The sequence below is a fragment of the Stomoxys calcitrans genome, chromosome 1, assembly GCF_963082655.1.
Source record: "Stomoxys calcitrans chromosome 1, idStoCalc2.1, whole genome shotgun sequence".
Taxonomy (NCBI): domain Eukaryota; kingdom Metazoa; phylum Arthropoda; class Insecta; order Diptera; family Muscidae; genus Stomoxys; species Stomoxys calcitrans.
Window position 1 is genome coordinate 23,606,705 of NC_081552.1, and position 20,039 is coordinate 23,626,743.

The following is a 20,039-nucleotide window of genomic DNA, read 5'->3' on the forward strand; positions in this document are numbered from 1 at the left end:
TGAAGGGAATTTAGGTGGTGGGCTCTGAAATAATATCAGCATCGTGCTGGAGCACGATTTTGTTTGGCCCTATAAAGTCAAGCATTTTGAAGGTGGCTATCAAGATATTCAGGGCAACGAGCCTCGTTCAGATCCACACTAATTTTTATTTTTTGTATTGGTTATCTACATTCAAAATCATATTTCAAAGCTACCACTTGGGATACCACATTTTTAAAGATCCGTATGTCCTCCTGTGTCTAACCCAATTTGAGGGTAAAAAGTCTACTCTTCTACCAATTTTATTGCTGTCCGCGCCAGCTCCAAAGCCCGCATCTCACCCTAAATAAGGATGCCAAATTTCTGTTTTTGAGTTATTATAAACAAACAAAATTTCGCGTAAATTGCCCCACCCATCTCCGAGATCTGGAGTTTTTGAAAATCAGATATCCTGATCGGCTTTCTTATATTATTTTTAGTTCCTCTTTTTTGGGTAGGATAGAGGGAGGGGAGGGAGGGCACTCTGACACATCTTTTCATTTGAGTACAATATATTCTCGGCCGTCCTACATGACAGTTTGGTGTGGTTTTTATTGGAAGGTCCCCCCGACCTTAAGACCCAAAAGACAATTTATTTCAGTCCTTTATCGTCGCTATATACATGTCCGGTTGAATGGCTGGACGGCTGGACGTGACCCAGATTCTTGAATCCTTATGTCAACATTAGATTCGAACTCTACTGACATAGACGTTTCTTTTAATTCACATATTATCCCGCTCGAACTACACGTCCTATTGAATGGTATTTAGTGGGTGGGCCGGTCCCAAACTCTATCACAAATATGTATACCTCCCAAAGACCTTTCATTTGATACCCATTTTGTGACGTTGAACATTCATGTCCGTTTAAGGGGTTTCGGGTTGGAACAAAATTTTTATAACAGATGTGTATTCAACTTTCAAACACTTTTCATTTGATACCCATATTGTCCCAATAGGGGGTTTTGGGTGGTAGGGAGACGCCTCAGATACCAAGAAATACATTTTTTTTATCGAATTCTTAATCTACTTTTAAATACCAATGAATAAATTTCCCGTTGGCGGTTTTTTTTGGGAAATTTATATACCAAGTTCGTACTCTACTCTTAGATACCTTTCGTTTAATACCCATTGTCTCAATTGGTAAACATGTCCGTTTGTACTCTACTTTTAAATACCATTCCTTGGATACTCATAATGCCCAAAGCGGTGAAAGAGTCCTGTTGAGGGTTTTTTTGGGGGTGGGAAATCCCCCCGAACACTTTGGGTGAAATTTGTATACCAAGTTCGTACTCTAAATACCTTTCATTGATACCCATATCGTCCCAATCGGTAAACATGCCCGTCCGGTGGGTTTTGGGATGGGGCGTCCCCCTGGGTTATTTGACCCAACATTTTGAATATTAGAGTATAGGTGAGCGTCCGCCCACCCCTTCGGATACCCTATTTTTACCGGGGGCCCAAGCTCTACCATCTGTGAAAATTTCATCAAAATCGCTTCAGCCGTTTTTGAGTCTATACGGAACAGACAAACAAAGCGCAACAATTTCGTTTTTAAATAACGTTTTACTTTTATATTGATGGCGGATTGGGCCCTCGCATCGGTGTCTAGTGCTGGGGCTTTCTTAATGGTGAATTTTCTGAGGATCTGCGAGCGCCACCTTTCGCCATTTCCTGTGACTCATCCGCTGCCGACCCTATTGCACGAACCCATCGTGATCATATTGGTGCATGCGGGACACCTCCTGCTTGTGCTAACTTTTTGGTTTGCCCGGCATATTTTATTTCTGCGGTACACGTCATATCTGATGAGCTTTCCTCAATCTACTACCTGGGGAGGCGTCCGATGGGAGAAGTAGTATGGAACTCCGCTCGACCATCATAGGCACTAAGTATTTAAGCATGAGACGGTGCCGCTAGTGTCGGGCAGCGGATAACTATGAGCACAAAATTTTTTATAAACAGAAAATTTTGCCCAACTTTACCATTTACTAGAAACTTTTCTACAATAGTTTAGGTCGTTTGGGATTGTAAATGGGCCAAATCGGTCCATATTTTGATATAGCTGTCATATAAACCGATATTGGTTCTTGACTTTTTGTGCATTTAGAGGGTGCAATACTTATTCGATTTGGCTGAAATTTTGCAGGTACTGTTTTGGTATCCCTTCTAACTACTGTGATAATTATGGTTCAAATCGGTTAATAACCTGATATAGCCACCATATAAACCGATCTTGGATCTTGACTGAGACATCCTCCTCGGAGACATCGACTACGCTGATGACATATGACTCTTTGCGCATCGCTTTGAGCACAAAAAGGCCTGAGGATAAACATAACAAAGACCAAATTGATGAGGATAGAAACATCAAATATGACACCGCTCACTATAAACGACCATTTCATTGAAGATGTGGATAACGTCTCCTATCTTGGCAGCAAAATTACAAAGGACGGAGGATCAAAGGCAGCCATATGCGTACGTATCAACAAGGCTGGAAGCGCTTTTCTTAAACTCAACAAAGTTTGGAGATGCAGTGACATCTTTCACAATACAAAAGTCAGGATCTTCAACAGTAGTGTGAAATCTTTTTTATTATATGGTTATACAACTTGAAACTTGATACAGGCGACTACCCGTAAAGTCCAAGTTTTTATAAATCGCTGCCTACGACAAATACTTCGAATTTTCTGGCCAAACCGTATTTCAAATGAAGAATTGCAAATAAGAACAAACACTTCCCCTTTCGATGTAGAAATCCGGAAGAGAAAATGGACTTGGTTGGATCATATCCTACGCCGACCGCGCGATGATATAGCAAGAAATGTCCTCGACTGGAACCCGCAAGGACAGCTAGGAGAAGGAGACGCCCGAAAAACACATGGATCCGCTGTACTAAAAGAGAGTTGGAATCAACCCATATATCGTGAAATCAAGCCAAGGCTTTGGCCAACGATAGAGCTCGATAGGGAGAGCTCTATCGTTGGACTACTATGGACCATATTTCATTTTAATATATTTAATATACTCCAATTGTTAATAAAGTACATATATAATATATATATATATATATACAATATATATATATATATATATATATATATATATATATATATATATATATATATATATATATATATATATATATAAATTAATTTGTGTATGTTTGTTTGTGGGTTTGTAAATTTGTTTGTTCCGTATAGACTCAAAAACGACTGAAACGATTTGTTTGAGATTTTCACAGATTGTGGCGAGTGGTCCGGAAGGAGCAAAATAAATTTTTGATATCGCAAGGGGGGCGGACCCTCCCCCTTACCCTAAAAGTACCACTCAAAAATAAAAGTGGACCGATCGGGACAATATGGGACTTAGATGAAAGGTATTTAAGAGTAGAGTACGAATTTTATATTAAAAATTGGGTCCCCAAAACCCCCCAAATTAGATTTATTGGACGATAAAGCCAATTTGGGGCCTGAATGAAAGGTATTTGGGAGTAGATTACGAATATGGTCAGGAAGGAGGTATAGACTATATAATTTGTTGATATTGGAAGGGGTCCCGTTACCCCAAAAGAACCACCCAAAAATAAACGTAGACCGATCGGGACAAAAAGGGACTTAAATGGAAGGTATGCAAGAGTAGAAAACGAATTTCGTATTAAAAAGTGGGTACAAGTAATTGGGGGGGGTCGTCCCGACCCCAAAAACCCCCCAATATGGGGCTCGAAAGAAAGGTATTCGGGAGTAGATTATGAATATGGTCAGGAAGGAGGCATAGGCTATATGTTGATATTGGAAGGGGGCGGACCCTCCCCCGTTTCTTAAAAACGCCACTCAAAATCAAAAGTGGATCGATAAGGACAATATGGGTATCAAATGAATGATATTGGACTTGAACTCAAGTAGCCACAGGAAAATTGTAATACATTTTCACATGAAATTAGGCAGAAATTTTCAAATTTACAGTATTCCTTTCCAACATATCATTATCGCGCGCAGCGGAGCGAGCCGGGCTCAGCTAGTCTATATATATAAAAATGAATTTGTGTTTGTTTGTGTGTTCCTTATAGACTCAAAAACGGCTGAACCGATTTCTCGAAATTTTCACAGATGGTGCATAATGATCCCATGGTGAAAATAGGATACCACATTTATTGATATCTGAACTCCCCCTAACCCTCCCCCTTACGTAAATTTTCAGAATCACCATATATCGGAGAAGGATGGTGCGATTTAAGCAAAATTTTGTGTGCTCTCTTATAGTAACCTAAAAACAAAAAATCGAAAACGAAATTTCGGATAGGGTACTTAGGGTGGCCGACCCACCCCCAAAACTTACCAAATATATATATGAACCAATTACGACAATATGGGACTCAAATGAAAGGTATTTAAGATTAGAAAACGTATCTAGTATCCAGTTGTCAGACCAAGTGTTTGGGGGACCACCCCAACCTTCAAAACATCACTAAATCGGACATATTTACCGGGCTTAAATAAAAGGTATTTGAAAGTAGAATACAAATCTAATATCCAAATGTGGGGCCAAGTGTCTGGGGGACCACCTCACCCCCGAAAACATCCCAAAATCCGACATCATGAAAATGCCGGGCTGAAATAAAGCCTTTTAAGAAGGGAGTACATCTACCATACAAACTTTAATGACATTAAGCCCTCCGAGCGAATTCATAGTCCAATAAAAGTCATATGGGATTCAGATAAAGGCGCTTATATTGTTATACTGTAAGTCAAGCGGTATGCATATACTATTTTCGTAGCATGGTATTTCACTAAAAGCTCTTTAATTGTCGAAAATAAATATTCGAAGGATAAATTTGTTCCATATAAAGTAAAAAAAAGCGCAGCGGAGAGCTTTATATATATATTTCGATTTCGTTGGGAGCAGTCACGAACAGCGTTATTGGTGTGGATTCTGTCATTTTATTCCATTGTGATAGTTTACAGTTAAGGCTATATATATATATATATATGGGAACAGTAGCGAGCAGCGTGATCGGTGTGGATTCGGTTAAGGCTAGTACTATATTCCAAGATATATTAATTTACAGGTTCTGGCAGTTGCCGCACAACTAAATATTGAGTGCACTATCTGTCAAAATCCGTGATAAGTGCAACTCAGGTTTTGAGTATGTTACTAGTTCGCGCTATTTTTGGTTGTTTGTGTGTGCAATACTTCTTGACTATAATACACACACAACCAAAACTTCTTGGCAGATAGTGCATTTCGCGAGAAAAAATTTTACTCAGCTGTTTACGTACGCTACCTGGTAATTATATCATGCTATATTCGTTATTCGCAGATGAAGACACATGTTGCTCATGGTTACTCTTTTGAAACAATACAAAAATCTCAATGATAGCATAATACTTTTATGCAAATTTTTTCATAAATAGCGAGAAAATGTCCTACTGAATAAAATCATGGAAAAATTTCGCTAAAAGCAAATGTAGTACCAACATTTACACATAATGGCTGGTACTATGTTCGTTTTTCACCGTTGAAAACCCCTGTTTTTCGCGATTACTTTTTTCAAACACTGCACAAATAACAATGATAAAATAACTATTTTATTAAACTTTTACCACAAGTAATGGCTGGTACTTTGGTCGATTTTCACCGTTGAAACCCCATTTTTCACGATTACTTTTTTGAAACATTACGAAAATAACAATTTTATTAAAATTTTACCATAAGTATTGAGGGAATGTCCTACTGAATGAAATCAGCAAGTTTTCTTGCTTTAAAATCTTTATCTAAAAATATCGCGAAAAGCGAATATAATACCAGCCCTAACTGTGTATGTATTTCTTAAGGCGTGGAGCATAATCTCATTTTGGATTGACCTGATATTTGTTGGCTAAGTGCCCTTTCTCGATGAGAGGACATTTTTAGCGACATTCAATGGAATAACTGATGCATTAAACGGAAGAAGAATTTAATTATCTGGATACCCTGACAGTATGACGGTCATTTAGCTCTGGCCAATAAGTATCAATTTTGTCAAAGATTTTCCATAAAAACTAGAAAAAACGAGTATGAGCGTGCTAAGTTCGGCCGGACCGCATTTGTCGAATTCTATGCACGGTATCACTTTATATCAACTTATAGTCCGATTCGTACCATAAATGCATGCTGAACATTGTAGAAGTCATTGTTTTATATTTCAATTCATTCGGATAGGAATTGCGCCTTGTAGGGGCTCAAGAAGTAAAATCGGGATATCGGTTTATATGGGAGCTGTACCAAGCTACTGATCGATTCAGACCATATAAGACACGTATGTTGAGGGTCATGAGAGAAGCCGTTGTACAAAAATTCCATCCGAATTTCAACAGACTACTGAATTTGGTTTAATTCGGTCTGTGCATTCCTTCTATATAAATCGATCTCCTGATTTGTACTTCACTCTTTTATTTTGAAATGAGATGATGAAATTACCGATAGTATCGATATTTTCTTATTAAAAATGTTGCGATTAGCGATAGTTTGCGAGCTCTAATTTTTGAGCACTATCCAGCAAAAACTTTTGGTAATCGCACCACAAATAAAGATTTGTCAGCCCGAACAATTTTTAGCGCAGCATTTGCTAAACCAACATCAGGGGTTTGCCCAGAGGCGCTCGGACTACCTAGAGCCTCAGTTGTGGCCATTTTAACTTTCAAAGAAATATTTCTACCCGTTCTCAAATGACATATTTTTTACTAGTTTTTTTCGATTTTTTCCCATTGTTAAAGAATCGCACTAAAGATATTAAATTTCACTGTTGAAGAACTCGATTAAAATGATTGTGATCAGAGGAAATCAGCAGGACGTTATCAGGGGATTATCAGATTTTTCAAAAAGTAGGGAGGGATGAGGCGTGGGAGGTTGTCTGGCCGATTCCTCTCTACTATTACGGATCTCGTTTAGAGAGCAATGGGGTTGGAAAAAACCCCCAGGAATACTGAGCTTGTGCTTTTTACATGGACCGGGGACCGACCCTGGTTTGGTTGTAGACGCTGCTTTCTGCGAAAGCCAATTACCTAGGCGTGATTCTTGACCACAGCCTAAGCTGTAGAAGGAACGACGAGCAAGTGGTTAAAACGGCACTCCTGTCGCCAATCGACAGGAAAGAGTTAGGGGCTTTGGGGAGTTAGGGGGTGGGTTTTAGCCGGTACCATCGAAAACAATGAAGTCCAGCATATGGTGAAAGACATATATGTTGCATGCGTAAAGTATTTTCACATACTGGCCCGAAAAAATTGGCTGGCTCATACTTATTCTGTATTTTTATGGGTCGTACATCCTAAAATTATCTTTTTTGTGATTTCCAATCTAAAAGTGCTTGCCCTATCTTAATATGATTACAATCGATTGGCGCAATTCTTTGGGCTTGTTTCACTTAGCTAAGTGACAAGCCACTCTCCGAGTGAGTATGGGTTTCACTAGCTAACATATCGGATGAGAATTGCGCCCTCTAGAGGGTCAAGAAGTCAAGATCCCATATCGATTTATATGGCAGCTATATCAGGTTATGTACCGATTCGCACCATACCTAGCACAATTATTGGAAGTCATAACAAAACATAGAGGGTCAAGAAGTCAAGATCCCAGATCGATTTATATGGCAGCTATATCAGGTTATGTACCGATTCGCACCATACCTAGCACAATTATTGGAAGTCATAACAAAACACTACGTGCAAAATTTCAGTTAAATCGGGTGAGAATTGCGCCCTCTAGAGGCTCAAGAAGTCAAGACCCAAGATCGGTTTATATAACAGCTATATAAAAACATGGACCGATTTGGCCCATTTACAATCCCAACCGACCTACACTAATATAAAGTATTTGCGCAAAATTTCAAGCGGGTAGTTTTCAAATTGCAAATTTTGCCCATGAACATTCCACTAAGGAACAGGGGCAAACTTCTCATATCAATGAGTGCAGTCCGATTCAAGTTTAAGCTCCGATTCAAGTTTAAGCTCAATGATAAGGGGCCTCCTTTTTATAGCCGAGTCCGAACGGCGTGCCGCAGTGCGGCACCTCTTTGGAGAGAAGTTTTACATGGCATAGTACCTCACAAATGTTGCCAGCATTGGGAGGGGAAAACCACCGCTGAAAATTTTTTCTGATGGTCTCGCCAGGATTCGAACCCTGCGTTTAGCGTCATAGGAGGACATGCTCTGCGCTACGGTGGCCTCCAGCGGGTAGCTTTACTCCTTTGAAACCTAGCGTGCTTTCGACAGACAGACGGACAACATGGCTAGATCGACTTAAATTAAATGACGATCAAGAATATATATACTTTATGGGGTCTCAAATGCATATTTCGAGGTGTTACAAGCAGAATGACGAAATTAGTATACCTCCATCCTTTGGTTGAGGATATAAAAATTAATTAATTTTTCCGAAATTATATCTGAAAAGTCTGTCTATACATACCAAAGATAATATTGTCATACAATTTAAACAAACCATTTTTAACAAAATTTTAGAAATATTTAGGTATTTCTATTTTAATAAACTTACTATAAAAAGATTGGAGAACCCCTCAAGAAATCTAGCATTATCTATTCCAAACAATTCCAAATTGATAAGTTAAAGGATTTTTAGCAAGTTTTCAAATATGGATACTTCTGAATTATGCGATGATGGAGCAACTGTTCCAGAAAAACCATGCTGCCCATCGAACCAAAAGCCTGAATTATATGGAAAGTAAATACACAATGCAATGTAGAAAAAAACAAAATCCAAAGCATGAATATTTCCAGGCAAAATAATAATGGATCGACATGTAATACCGATATCTGTAAGGTTTTTGGTGGCCACGATACAAAACCATTTCCCGATTACCCATGTTTAAAAACAGGTAAGTAGCATATTTCCTCAACATAGGATGTTCCCAAAAATAAACAAAAAATCCAAGATCCATCTGTGTGGCATATACTACTACCCGTCGCCTGTAGAATTGTCTTAATTGCCCTAGTGGGAATGGTCTTCATCATCCTGTTTAGACCACGACATTAGGGTCTCCACACCTATTGCACTTTGCACCTTCGATTGCATTTTTTTCTAACGCCGTTTGCCAAACTACCAAGGTGTTCATAAGGAGACATCACGTTGTTGTTGTAGCAGTTTCTTGTGTTCTTTCTTTCGCCTGCTTGATTCTGTTAAGTGTCAAGATCCAGTAACTCTGCGGCTAAGATGGGGTGCGTCCACAGGGATCTGGGTCTGAGTCGAGTGGGTATGGCTGGGCAGTTAAACAGGTGACATGTATTATGTGGTTCCTGGTTACAATCGGGACAAACATCTTGCACGTCGGCATCAATCTTTGCTCTGTAGGGGTTGAGGCGGCTGCATCTGCCGGAACGTAATAGAGCCAGAACTACTCTGGTTTGTCGGGGGAAGACAATTTCTTCAGGTGCAATAGGAGGCGGTCGTTCTCCAAGGATTACATTCACCCGGTAGCTATTTACCGCTTCTGCTACCGTGTATGCATGAATGTTGCCTAGACCCACTTGCTATGCCGCTTGATCTAGAGGTTCTCTCTTGCAGCGCTGATCCTCGCGCTCTAAGGCTTCTGGGCGGTGGATATCTATCCACAAGATGATGATTTGGATTGTTTCTGTGATAACAGCTCAAAAAGGTATATAGTTCGCATTGGTAGGATCTTTTCGCCTGATTGAGGTACTCCACATGAGAACTGAGGAGACAGCCCGTCGCAGTTCGGAGGGCGGCATTCTGACAGATCTGAATATTATTCCACTCCGTGTCACAAAGCTGACGAGACCACACTGACGCTGCATAACTTACCACAGACCCGCCAATTGCTTTGTATGTGGTCAACAAGGTTTCTTTGATAGGTAGAGGCCGGAGAACTCCCTGTTTCACTGTACGGTGTATCGACTTCTTATCCCTAAATTCCACAAATGACTGGGGACCACACAAATAATTCGCGACACAGCGTTTCAGACCTGGCTGGAGAGAAGTGTTGGCGATGTCCTCAAATAGTTTGGCATGGCTGACCGTGTCAAATACTAATTGAAGCCACGGCAAATGTGTGCGGTGATGACAAGCAAAGCAGTTGTTGTGCTATGCAGTCTTCGAAATTCATGCTGATGCCCGTTGATTGGAAATTCTCCAATGAGGCTCGGGAGGAGTAGTGCCTCAAGCGTCTTGGATGCTGGTAAAAGAAAGTAGATCGGTCTGTACAATTCCCCCAAACTCGGCACGAGTTCCCCACTCTGCCCATCTTGCAGACATCGGGAACTATAAGAGTGTTCAAACACAGTTTGGGACAGTTGTAAGGTAATCAACTCCAGATAGATCCAGATTCTTCAGCATCAGTGTAGAGATTCAGTCGGGGGCCAACGCTTTGGATGATTTGGAGCCACGGATGACATTCGTAACTTCGCCCACGGTAAATTGTGATGGCTGACCACGGCTACTCGGAGACCACGGATACGACGAATGGCTCTCCGCCTAGCCCTGTCACTCTCGGGATGCACAATAAGTTGACGGTTGAACAACCTGGCGCACCTCTTCGGATCAATCACAGTTACGTCGCCAAAAGTAATTGAGCTCCTGTCGTCCCATCTACCGCGGTTCGAGAGTGACTTAACAGTAGACAACAGCTTGCCTAAACTAGTACCTAAGTTACATTGCTGCAAGTGTTCCAGCCAAAAATTCCGATTATGAATCTGTTTATTTTCAAATTCAACAGACTAATTCTGGGGTTAGTGGGGTCCGTACAACGAATCCAATCACGCACTTCTGCGAGTACCACCGGGAAATTGGGGCTCACTTGGAATATTCGACCGCCTGGTATAAAGCGAGCCGCTGCTGCTTTAATGATGTTTTGGAATTTCCTCTGGGCAACTAGCACATTCAAGGGGGTGTCGGTTCACTTAAGCGGCGATTGGTATACTCTCTGAAGCCGACCCAATCGGCATTCGTCCGATTGAAAAACCGTGCAACCCTCAGAGGTTATGAACTCGGGTGGTCGGTCGATGGTGAGAATTATGGTGATGTGGTCTGATCCCAAAGAAATGACGGGTTGTCAGGATACGGCACTCAGGGGATGCAATGGAAATGTCTGGCGAGCTGCTACACCCCCTTGTAATCCTAGTGGGGCTATCGTCATTCACCGCGCCAAACGTGACGCTTTCAATCTGCTCTGCCAATGCTATACTGTTGTTAATTCATTTGTAGTTTATTCCAGACTGACTGGTAAATTTGAATATGAGTACAATGTAATAGCGAATACAATAAAGAATGAAATATCAAAAAGGAATAGTAAAAACTAATATACACAAAAGGGAATAGAGAACACAGTGTTGCAATACAAATAATGGTTGTGACTACTTCGTACTTTCCAACACCTCCCCTCGAAGTAGGACGTCCTCTATAGAATCTCGGCCACGCCCAGTTCTCGAATATGTTGTTGATGCTTACTGGAACCAAGGCCCTTCGTGAGTACGTCAGCTGTCATATCTTCGGTCCTCTTGTACTCCAATTTAATATAACCAGAATTTCGGTACTGTTGCAAAAACTGATGTCGGACGTCGATATGCTTGGTACGAGAGTGGTATCCGACGCTTTGTATCAATTTCTGGGCACTCTGACTGTCGTTGAAGATCGTAATGCAGTTTTTCGGCAGTCTGATTTCCTCAAAGATTCGTCGAAGATACAAGGCCTCCTTTGAAGCCTCTGTAATAGCAAGGAGCTCTGCTTCTGTGCTCGATAAAGCCACGGTCCTCTGTTTTCGAGCTTCCCAACTGATTGCTCCGGAAGACATTATGAAGGCAAATCCTGAGTAGGAGCGTCTATCGGAGAGATTGGAACCCCAATCAGCGTCCACAACCGCATACAATTGAATGTTGCCTTTGGTATACTTTAGTCCATGATCGATCGTCCCTTTAAGATAGCGTAATACCCTCTTGGCGGCCTTCCAATGTTCAGTATTGTAATTCGAATTAAACTGGCTTAAGAAATTTACGGCGTACGCTATATCAGGCCGAGTGCTGACTGCTAAATACATAAGGGCACCGATCAAGCTTTGGTAGGGATGTTTTCGCATTATTGTCGCATCAGGTTCTAAAGGCTTATCCAATTTACATTGTTGTTCTAAAGGTGTCACAACCGGTTTGCAATTTTGCATGTTGAAACGTGCAAGAACGGATTCGGTATATTCCTTCTGCTTTAATGACATTTGACCATTCTCCAAATCCTGGTCAAATTCTATGCCCAAACATCTGCTGACCCTCCCAAGGTCCTTCATCTCAAAGGATTCTGCCAAAGACTTCTTTATGTGGCATAGCTGTTCCTTATCGTCCGTGGCTATTAATAAATCATCAACGTAAACAGTGACTAGCGTGATCTTCTCACCTTTCCTGTTTATGAATAAGCAAGGGTCCTGTTTCGATGGTATTAATCCAAGTTGTTGTAATCTGTGACTCAGTTTCTGGTACCACAGTAGGCCTGATTGTCGTAGACCATATATTGCCTTGACGAGTCTGCATACTGGATTTTTATATTTCTTCAAATTCCTGAGCCACGCTTCCGCAATTTCAACGGCTTTCTGATTCTTCTCCTTGCTTGTTCCAACCGTTTCTCCTCGTGACAATTTGTGCAAGACTTCCTCCAAATAATCAGGTACATGCATGAAGACTCTTTCCTTAAGATCTCCATTCAGGTATGCTGTCACAAAATCCATCTGATGGATTTCCAGGTCATTTTCGACAGCTACAGCAGACATTAGTCGAATGGTCGACGATCGAACGACGGGTGAGTAGGTGTCCGAAAAATCCTCCCCTGGCCGTTGGGAGCACCCTTTTGCGACTAGACGAGCTTTCTTCTTATCGTCCATTTTAGTGCGAAAAACGAATCTATTGGCAATCACCTTCTTGTCATCTGGTTGTTCGGTAATTTCCCAAGTACCATTTAATATCTGTGCTAAAAATTCGTCTTCAATTGCCAGTCGCCATTTGAGACCATCTGGGGAATTCATCGCCTCGCCACAGGTAGTAGGTTCGTCGTTAAAAACGGCATTAATGAATTCGCAATCTTCAAACCCCTCGAAATCATCCATGTCCTCTTCACTATCCTCTATGGCGTCAGCATTTGTGTTCTGGGTCTGAAATGTATCATTCGCGTTTTGAGATGATGTCTGGGACTGTCGTTCTCGCTGTTCCGGGTACTCCTGTTCTCCTATTGGCATTTCATACTCGTATTGTGGCTCCAAGTCTTCTCTGATTATTGGCTCAAACGCTTCTCCATAAAAGTCTTCTGTAAACTTGACGTCACGGCTAATAATTACATGACGTTTCTTTGGCGACCACAAACGATATGCTTTCGCCTCTTCAGAGTAACCCACCAAAATACATTCATCAGAACGCGAATCCAATTTCCCATTCGTCTTATCCTTGATCAAAACGTATGCCCGGGTGCCAAAAGTTCTCAAGTGTTTAATCGATGGAGTCTTACCTGTCCAAATTTTTATTGGTAATTTTCCATTCAATGATCTAGTGGGACATCGATTTCTTAAATAATTAGCGGTGTTTACGGCCTCCGCCCAAAATACCGGAGGTACTCCTGCCTGTTTCATCATGCACCTAGCCATCTCTAGCAACGTCCGGTTTTTCCTCTCCGACACGCCATTTTGTTGCGGCGTATGAGGTGCCGTCAACCTTCGTCTAATGCCGGCCTTTTCCAGGTAATCATTGAATTCTTTATTTAGATATTCGGTGCCGTTATCCGATTGGAGAAATTTAATCTTTTTGCCAGTTAATAGTTCCGATGAACTCTTAAATTTCTTAAAAGCACCCAGCACGTCAGATTTCTGCTTCAAGAAATGGACTTCACAGTATCGAGAATAGTCGTCGATGAAAGTGACAAAGTACCTTGCGTTCGAATGTGAATTAACTCTCATGGGGCCACAGACATCACTATGAACCACTTCCAATAATTCACTGGTACGATTATCACCTCGACTGCTGAAACTATTTCGTGTCTGTTTCTCACTCAAGCACACCGCACATGTTGACAATCGTTGGCCTTTCTTGATTTCAATCCCATGTGCGCCCTTAGTATCGGCAAGCAATTTCAAATCATGTTCATTAAGATGGGCTAATTTCTGGTGCCACAGGTCGATCTCACCTATTTTCTCTTCAGCTGAATTAACAGAGTCAATCGAGTTTATAAAGTAAAGATTACCTTTACGAGTTGCTCTGCAAACTTCATTTTTACCGTCCATTATAAAGGCTTCATCCCTATGGAAGTGCACCTGGTATCCCTTATTCGTCAGTTTTGAGATGGACAGCAAATTGGTGCGTAAATCTTTAACATACATTACGTCTCTTATTATAAAAGGTTGCATTTGCCCTTTGTTAGCAACTTTTATTTTGACGTCACCAATACCAGATATTTCGCTCATCTCACCGTTTGCCAAACATAAGCTTTTCCTTATGCTTTTCATTTTAACAAACCCTTCTTTGTATGCGCTCATATGAGAGGTGCAGCCGCTATCCAAACACCATTCGCTAGAGATGTCAAAACAATTTAATGTCACATCAACACAATTAAACAGCGACTTCTCTTTTCTGCCCTCGCTCTCCTCAGCATGGTTTGCGTTTGATCTGCAGTTTCTGGCATAATGCCCAAATCTTCCACATTTGAAACAACCCTGTTTTTGCCTTTGCTTTTGTGCCTTTGCATTTTCGACTTTATCCTCTCTCGCTACTCTTTCAAATTTTCCGTTGACGTTGTTTTTCTTTGGCCTTACATACATTGCATTTTGCTCATCTCGTTCTGTTTTTGCTTTACGTGATTGGTCCTCTTCGAGTATTTTCACTCTCAACACATCGGGCGTTGGCAGTGCATCCCTTGTCTCCAATGCACATCGAAATGTCTCGAACGAGTCTGGCAAGCTGTACAGAAGCAAAATGGCCAGTAAATCATCTCCGATGGTTACATTGATTTCTTTGAGTTTGGTCACTGCGTCGAAGAATTCGTTCATATGATCGCGAGCACTCTCACCCTCCTTCATACGTGCCAAAGCAACACGCTTTAGTAACGTTGCCTTCCTGGCAGGCCCCTTCGACTGGAATGTGGACTCCAATTTCAGCCATATATCCCTAGATGTTTTACACTCGGATATGAGCCCCAATTCCGATGGTGCCATTGATAACAAAATATCCGCGCTAGCTTTCTGGTCGGCGATCTTCCATTTCTCGATTTCGGCAGCTTCAGCTAACGGGCATTGTGATGCGCCACTGACATATGCCCACAAGTCATTTTTTATAAGAATTGCACGAATTTGCAATTTCCATGTATCGTAATTCTGGGAATTTAAAGGCTCAATCCGTATTACGTTGCCCGACATATTTATTTTTCATAACCGTACTCTTCGCAAATAAAAATCGATTTAATTCTTTACGCGTCTTCTTGAAAACGGAGCCTGGGCCCATAACCTGTTGTTAATTCATTTGTAGTTTATTCCAGACTGACTGGTAAATTTGAATATGAGTACAATGTAATAGCGAATACAATAAAGAATGAAATATCAAAAAGGAATAGTAAAAACTAATATACACAAAAGGGAATAGAGAACACAGTGTTGCAATACAAATAATGGTTGTGACTACTTCGTACTTTCCAACATATACCCCGCTGGTGGTTACCTAGGGGAGAATGCCATGAAACAAGGACACCGAAGGCGACGACGATGGCGATTGTGACCCACTGTTGTCTATGTTCGCACAGCACCATGCAACAAATTCAGTGTGACCATACTCCCGTAGTGACGTAAAGCCAGAGCAAGATCGAAAATGTACCAACTCCATGCACCGGTTGCACCTCACCGACACCGACCGATGATGGAGGCTGTTCTGACAAACCGAACAGAACCAGGGTCCGAGGTTCTTTTCAATCCCGGCACGGACCAGAAGCGTGCGAAGAAGGCACTCCGAGATGTGCCCCTCCCATGACGAAAAAAGGACGAACACGTACACTGAGGCGGCAACCCGTGTCGAGTCAATCCGATGCGTTCAACTGGCTGCCAAGTGCTCTACATCTTGCCGATGAAGAACTACATTGGGTCAATCCGGCTGCCATGGAATTGAACTTTCTGTTGTTGTTGTTGTAACTGTGTGTGTTGTACACTGAGGCGGCAGCCCTTGCCGATGGGGGACTTGATCGGCTCAATCCGGTACGTACAAACGGCAGTCATGGAGAACTTACTGTAATACCCATAAGTGGCACTTTTTCTCCATCGCCGTTTGACATGCTACCAAGTTGCATACTGTCATTGTAAGAATGTCCAGCATTTTAAATTGTCGTGGGTACTCCTATCCGTTCAGTTTCCCATCCGAGAAACTCCCAATGTCGTTCGGTTGAGCTACGTGGTGCCTCAAAGTAAACATAACTCCACAACTTTTGATCTATTGATCTTGTTTTCTCTTTTCATTGACATTATTTTGCCTTTTCAGATTTAAAATCAAAAAATCTCAATAAAAATTCTCTTGGCTCTACTTTGGGCATGGTGGCCTCAAATATCAATTTGAAAAGTGGATGCCAAATTTCCAATATTGCACAGGCTCGTTTTGCCACCTATCTTAAAGCATTTGCCTATCTGTATCTACAGCCGGAGACAATGTGGACTTCAATTTTGCTAGACGCCATAATACAGGAAGGTTTAGCTTTGTATTCTCAGTCTGAAAAAGATGAAAACCAGCTGGACTCACCAGCTAATATATACAGCGAAAGTGAAAAGAAAATCCGTAGAGAATTTGAAATGTCTGGCTTTAACTTCCATGTGGAACTTATGGAAAATTTTCATAATGAAAATAACCCTGGCGATGAATTCGGTGGTCATGGTGATGGCTCTAAAACTGAAGAATTATGCTTAGCTGCTTTGGAACCAGCCTTAAGAAATTTTCTTCGACAGCACCAGCATTGCTTGCTGACGTTTGGATCCTCTATTTATGCCATGGTATGGCGTACGTGTGGCTCTTTTTTCATTTTGGATTTGTGTGGACGAAATTTGGATTTTCATGCCGATCGTGACAATGGCGTGGCCATGCTTGTCTGCCTCAAGACCTTGGAGAATGTGCGTCATTTGCTTATCGGCTTGGGTAAATTAACAAATGTAGATTTTTGCACTTTGCGTGAAATAAAGTTGGTTAAGGTGATTATGCCCTCGGGAGATGTCAAGCAGCGAGACTTTGGCCGCCGTGTTCATGAATACAAAATAGTCAATGATGACAATGCCTATCTGAGGGCCTCCTTACATTTAACCCTTAACAAATTGGATTTATTAAGAAATCGTAGTGCTTTAGCTGCTGGAGTGGTGACCATGGCGTGTTCCAAAATTGAACATCCGGCCACTTGGAATATGAAAATGTTGGATAAGTTGCTATGCTTTGCAGTGCATTTTAGCCAGACCTGTTGGTTTAAATGTTTGCAAAACGAGGGCATGGACATACTAGAATTCCCCAGAGTCTTTATTTTAGGACAATTTTCTATAGAAATTGAACTTAAGCCCTGTAGCTATGAGGGCATATGGCGTTGTGTACCCGGCCATAAGGGCAGTGAAATGGCGCTGGCCTTGGAAAAGGCTTTCAAGGAAAACCATAAAAGGCTGCTTATACAAATAAACCAGCAGATGTATGCCTTATGGAAGAAACAAAATTTCCTGTATCTACTCGATCCATATCGGCATAGAATTCTGGGCATGCCCGGGAATACGGAGATCTACGAGGAAATGGAGAAAAGTGCCAGTCTGCGCATGTTTCGCACTTTCGAAGACCTTATGAAGACTTTCAATAACATTTTACTTGATTCAAATCGTACCAGTGCTTTCATCATACATGCCCTGCACATCAAAAGAATCCATTTAAGAGATCAAAAGGAAGTAGAGGATTGGCTTCCTGGAAAAATTAAAACGTTAAATGCTCGCATTTGCTTTGAAGAAACCGATAATTTCTGTCTGAAAGCCTTGGCTGAAATTAGTGACTATGAAGATGAAGATCTACTCTCTGAGGTCGAAGAATTAGAGTTGAAGACATCCTCTAGTGAAGCTGAGGATGACTTGGAAGAAGAGGAGGCAGCAGCTGCTGGTGGGGAAGAAGAAGAAATGGAAGGTTTAGAGACTTCATCAAGTGATGAAGATAATGCCATAATGAAGACTGGCAAGGAAAAAAGCAAAGTTGCAATGGGAAAGGCTAAGAGAGACAAACATGACAACAAAAAAACTAGAGGTAAAGGTTCTAAGAAGCCGGATAACACTTCGGATGCCAATAAGCGCCACAAAGCTTGCGAAAACGCCGAAGATGAGCTTGATGACAATCTAACTGCCAAAAAATCCAAAGGCTCGAAGCAAAAATCCAATAGCAAGGAAACCCATAACAAAGGAAGAGGTGTAAAGAATTTAAACGATATTGAGAAAGAGAACGAGGAGGGGAACATAAAAGTAGAACAGCAGCCTGAGAAGAAATCAAACAAAAAAGTTGATATGACAAATTTGCCTAACGATAAGAACAAGCCTTCCAACCAGCAAAACAAAGTTGAAGAGGCCAAAGATAAAGAGGTCCGCAAGGATAATGACAAGGAAAAGGAAACAAAGGATAAGAATAAGGAAGGAGAGAAAGAAAAATTTCCTGTAATCCATGAATATTCAAAACCAACAACAACAGGCATACAAAACAAAGTCACTGGAGATAGCCCAACCCCACCTCTGGCTCATCAGAACAAAGTCACGACAGACCAGCAAATCAAAGCCAATTTTATAGATCCAAGGAAAATTGTCCACCTTCATAGCGAAGGAGACGAAAAGCTGCAGCTTTCTAATGAAGAATGCTACCACAAAGATGGCACCGAAGCTGATGATGAGGAAGATGATTTCTTTAAAATTGTTAAACATTTTTGCACTGCTCCCAATCCTCGTCGTTATCCTGGTTTTTATAAATACCCTCTTGATATGGCTGTGGTGGGCTCGGAAAATGGTAGCTACCATAGTTTGTGCAAACTTTTACAAGCAGGATTTCGTCGAGCCGATCGTATACTAGCCATGACACCTTGGGGTAACTTTGTCGTCTTCCGAGATTGCCTAAACAGAGAAATGAAGAATAACAAAAGTAAACGTCAGTACTATCTCTTTGATGGCTGCACATGCAATGTCAATCGTTTTCGTCATTTAGATTTGAGCATAGGAACAGCGGGACTTGTATGTCTTGAAAGTTTGCATGATGTAATTGAGTACATGAGAGGAATACAAAAACAAAGAGGAAGGGAAGAAGTGCGACACCAACAGCTAACAATGACGGCAGATGCGATATGTCAGCAATATTGCCAGTAAAAAGGCATAACTACGCCACAATTAGAGTTTTACATTTTCCTAACCATTTGTTGTGACTGTAAATCTGTTCAAAATTCTTATATATCTACTAGATACATAAATAAAATAATGTTTTTCAATATTTCCTTACATGACAAATTTCAACGAAAATATATAAAAAAAAAAAATATGGAGAAAAAATTTTTCATAAACCGCAATTTTTGAAGAAAATTTATAAAATTTTTTATAAATATCTTTTTTGAACAACATTTTCTATAAAAGCAAAGTTTGACTCAAATTTCTCTAAGCAGCAAAAGGAAGCATGTGCGCTTGTCTTTTTATTGGGTTGCCCAAAATGTAATTGCGGTTTTTTTTTTAAAGAAAGTAAATGCATTTTTAATAAAACTTAGAATGAACTTTAATCAAATATACTTTTTTACACTTTTTTTCTAAAGCAAGCTAAAAGTAACAGCTGATAACTGACAGAAGAAAGAATGCAATTACAGAGTCACAAGCTGTGAAAAAATTTGTCAACGCCGACTAATGAAAAATCCGCAATTACTTTTTGGGCAACCCAATAGCTTCCCCGACAGACCATCGACGCCTTCTGCAAATGCAAACATTCCATTAGGGAACACGAGCAAACTTCTCACATATCAATGAGTGCTGTCCTATTTTCGTT

At 40.9% G+C, this 20,039-nt stretch overlaps 1 protein-coding gene across 1 annotated transcript; it reads left to right on the forward strand.

The window, feature by feature from the left end:
* The first annotated feature begins 8,506 nt into the window (after positions 1 to 8,506).
* On the forward strand, positions 8,507 to 19,507 carry LOC106090196 (uncharacterized). The gene is made up of 3 exons (XM_013256311.2): positions 8,507 to 8,739; positions 8,796 to 8,893; positions 16,512 to 19,507. The coding sequence occupies exons 1-3, from the start codon at positions 8,651 to 8,653 to the stop codon at positions 19,376 to 19,378; spliced, it is 3,054 nt and encodes a 1,017-aa protein (XP_013111765.2). The 5' UTR covers positions 8,507 to 8,650; the 3' UTR covers positions 19,379 to 19,507.
* Positions 19,508 to 20,039: the final 532 nt, after the last annotated feature.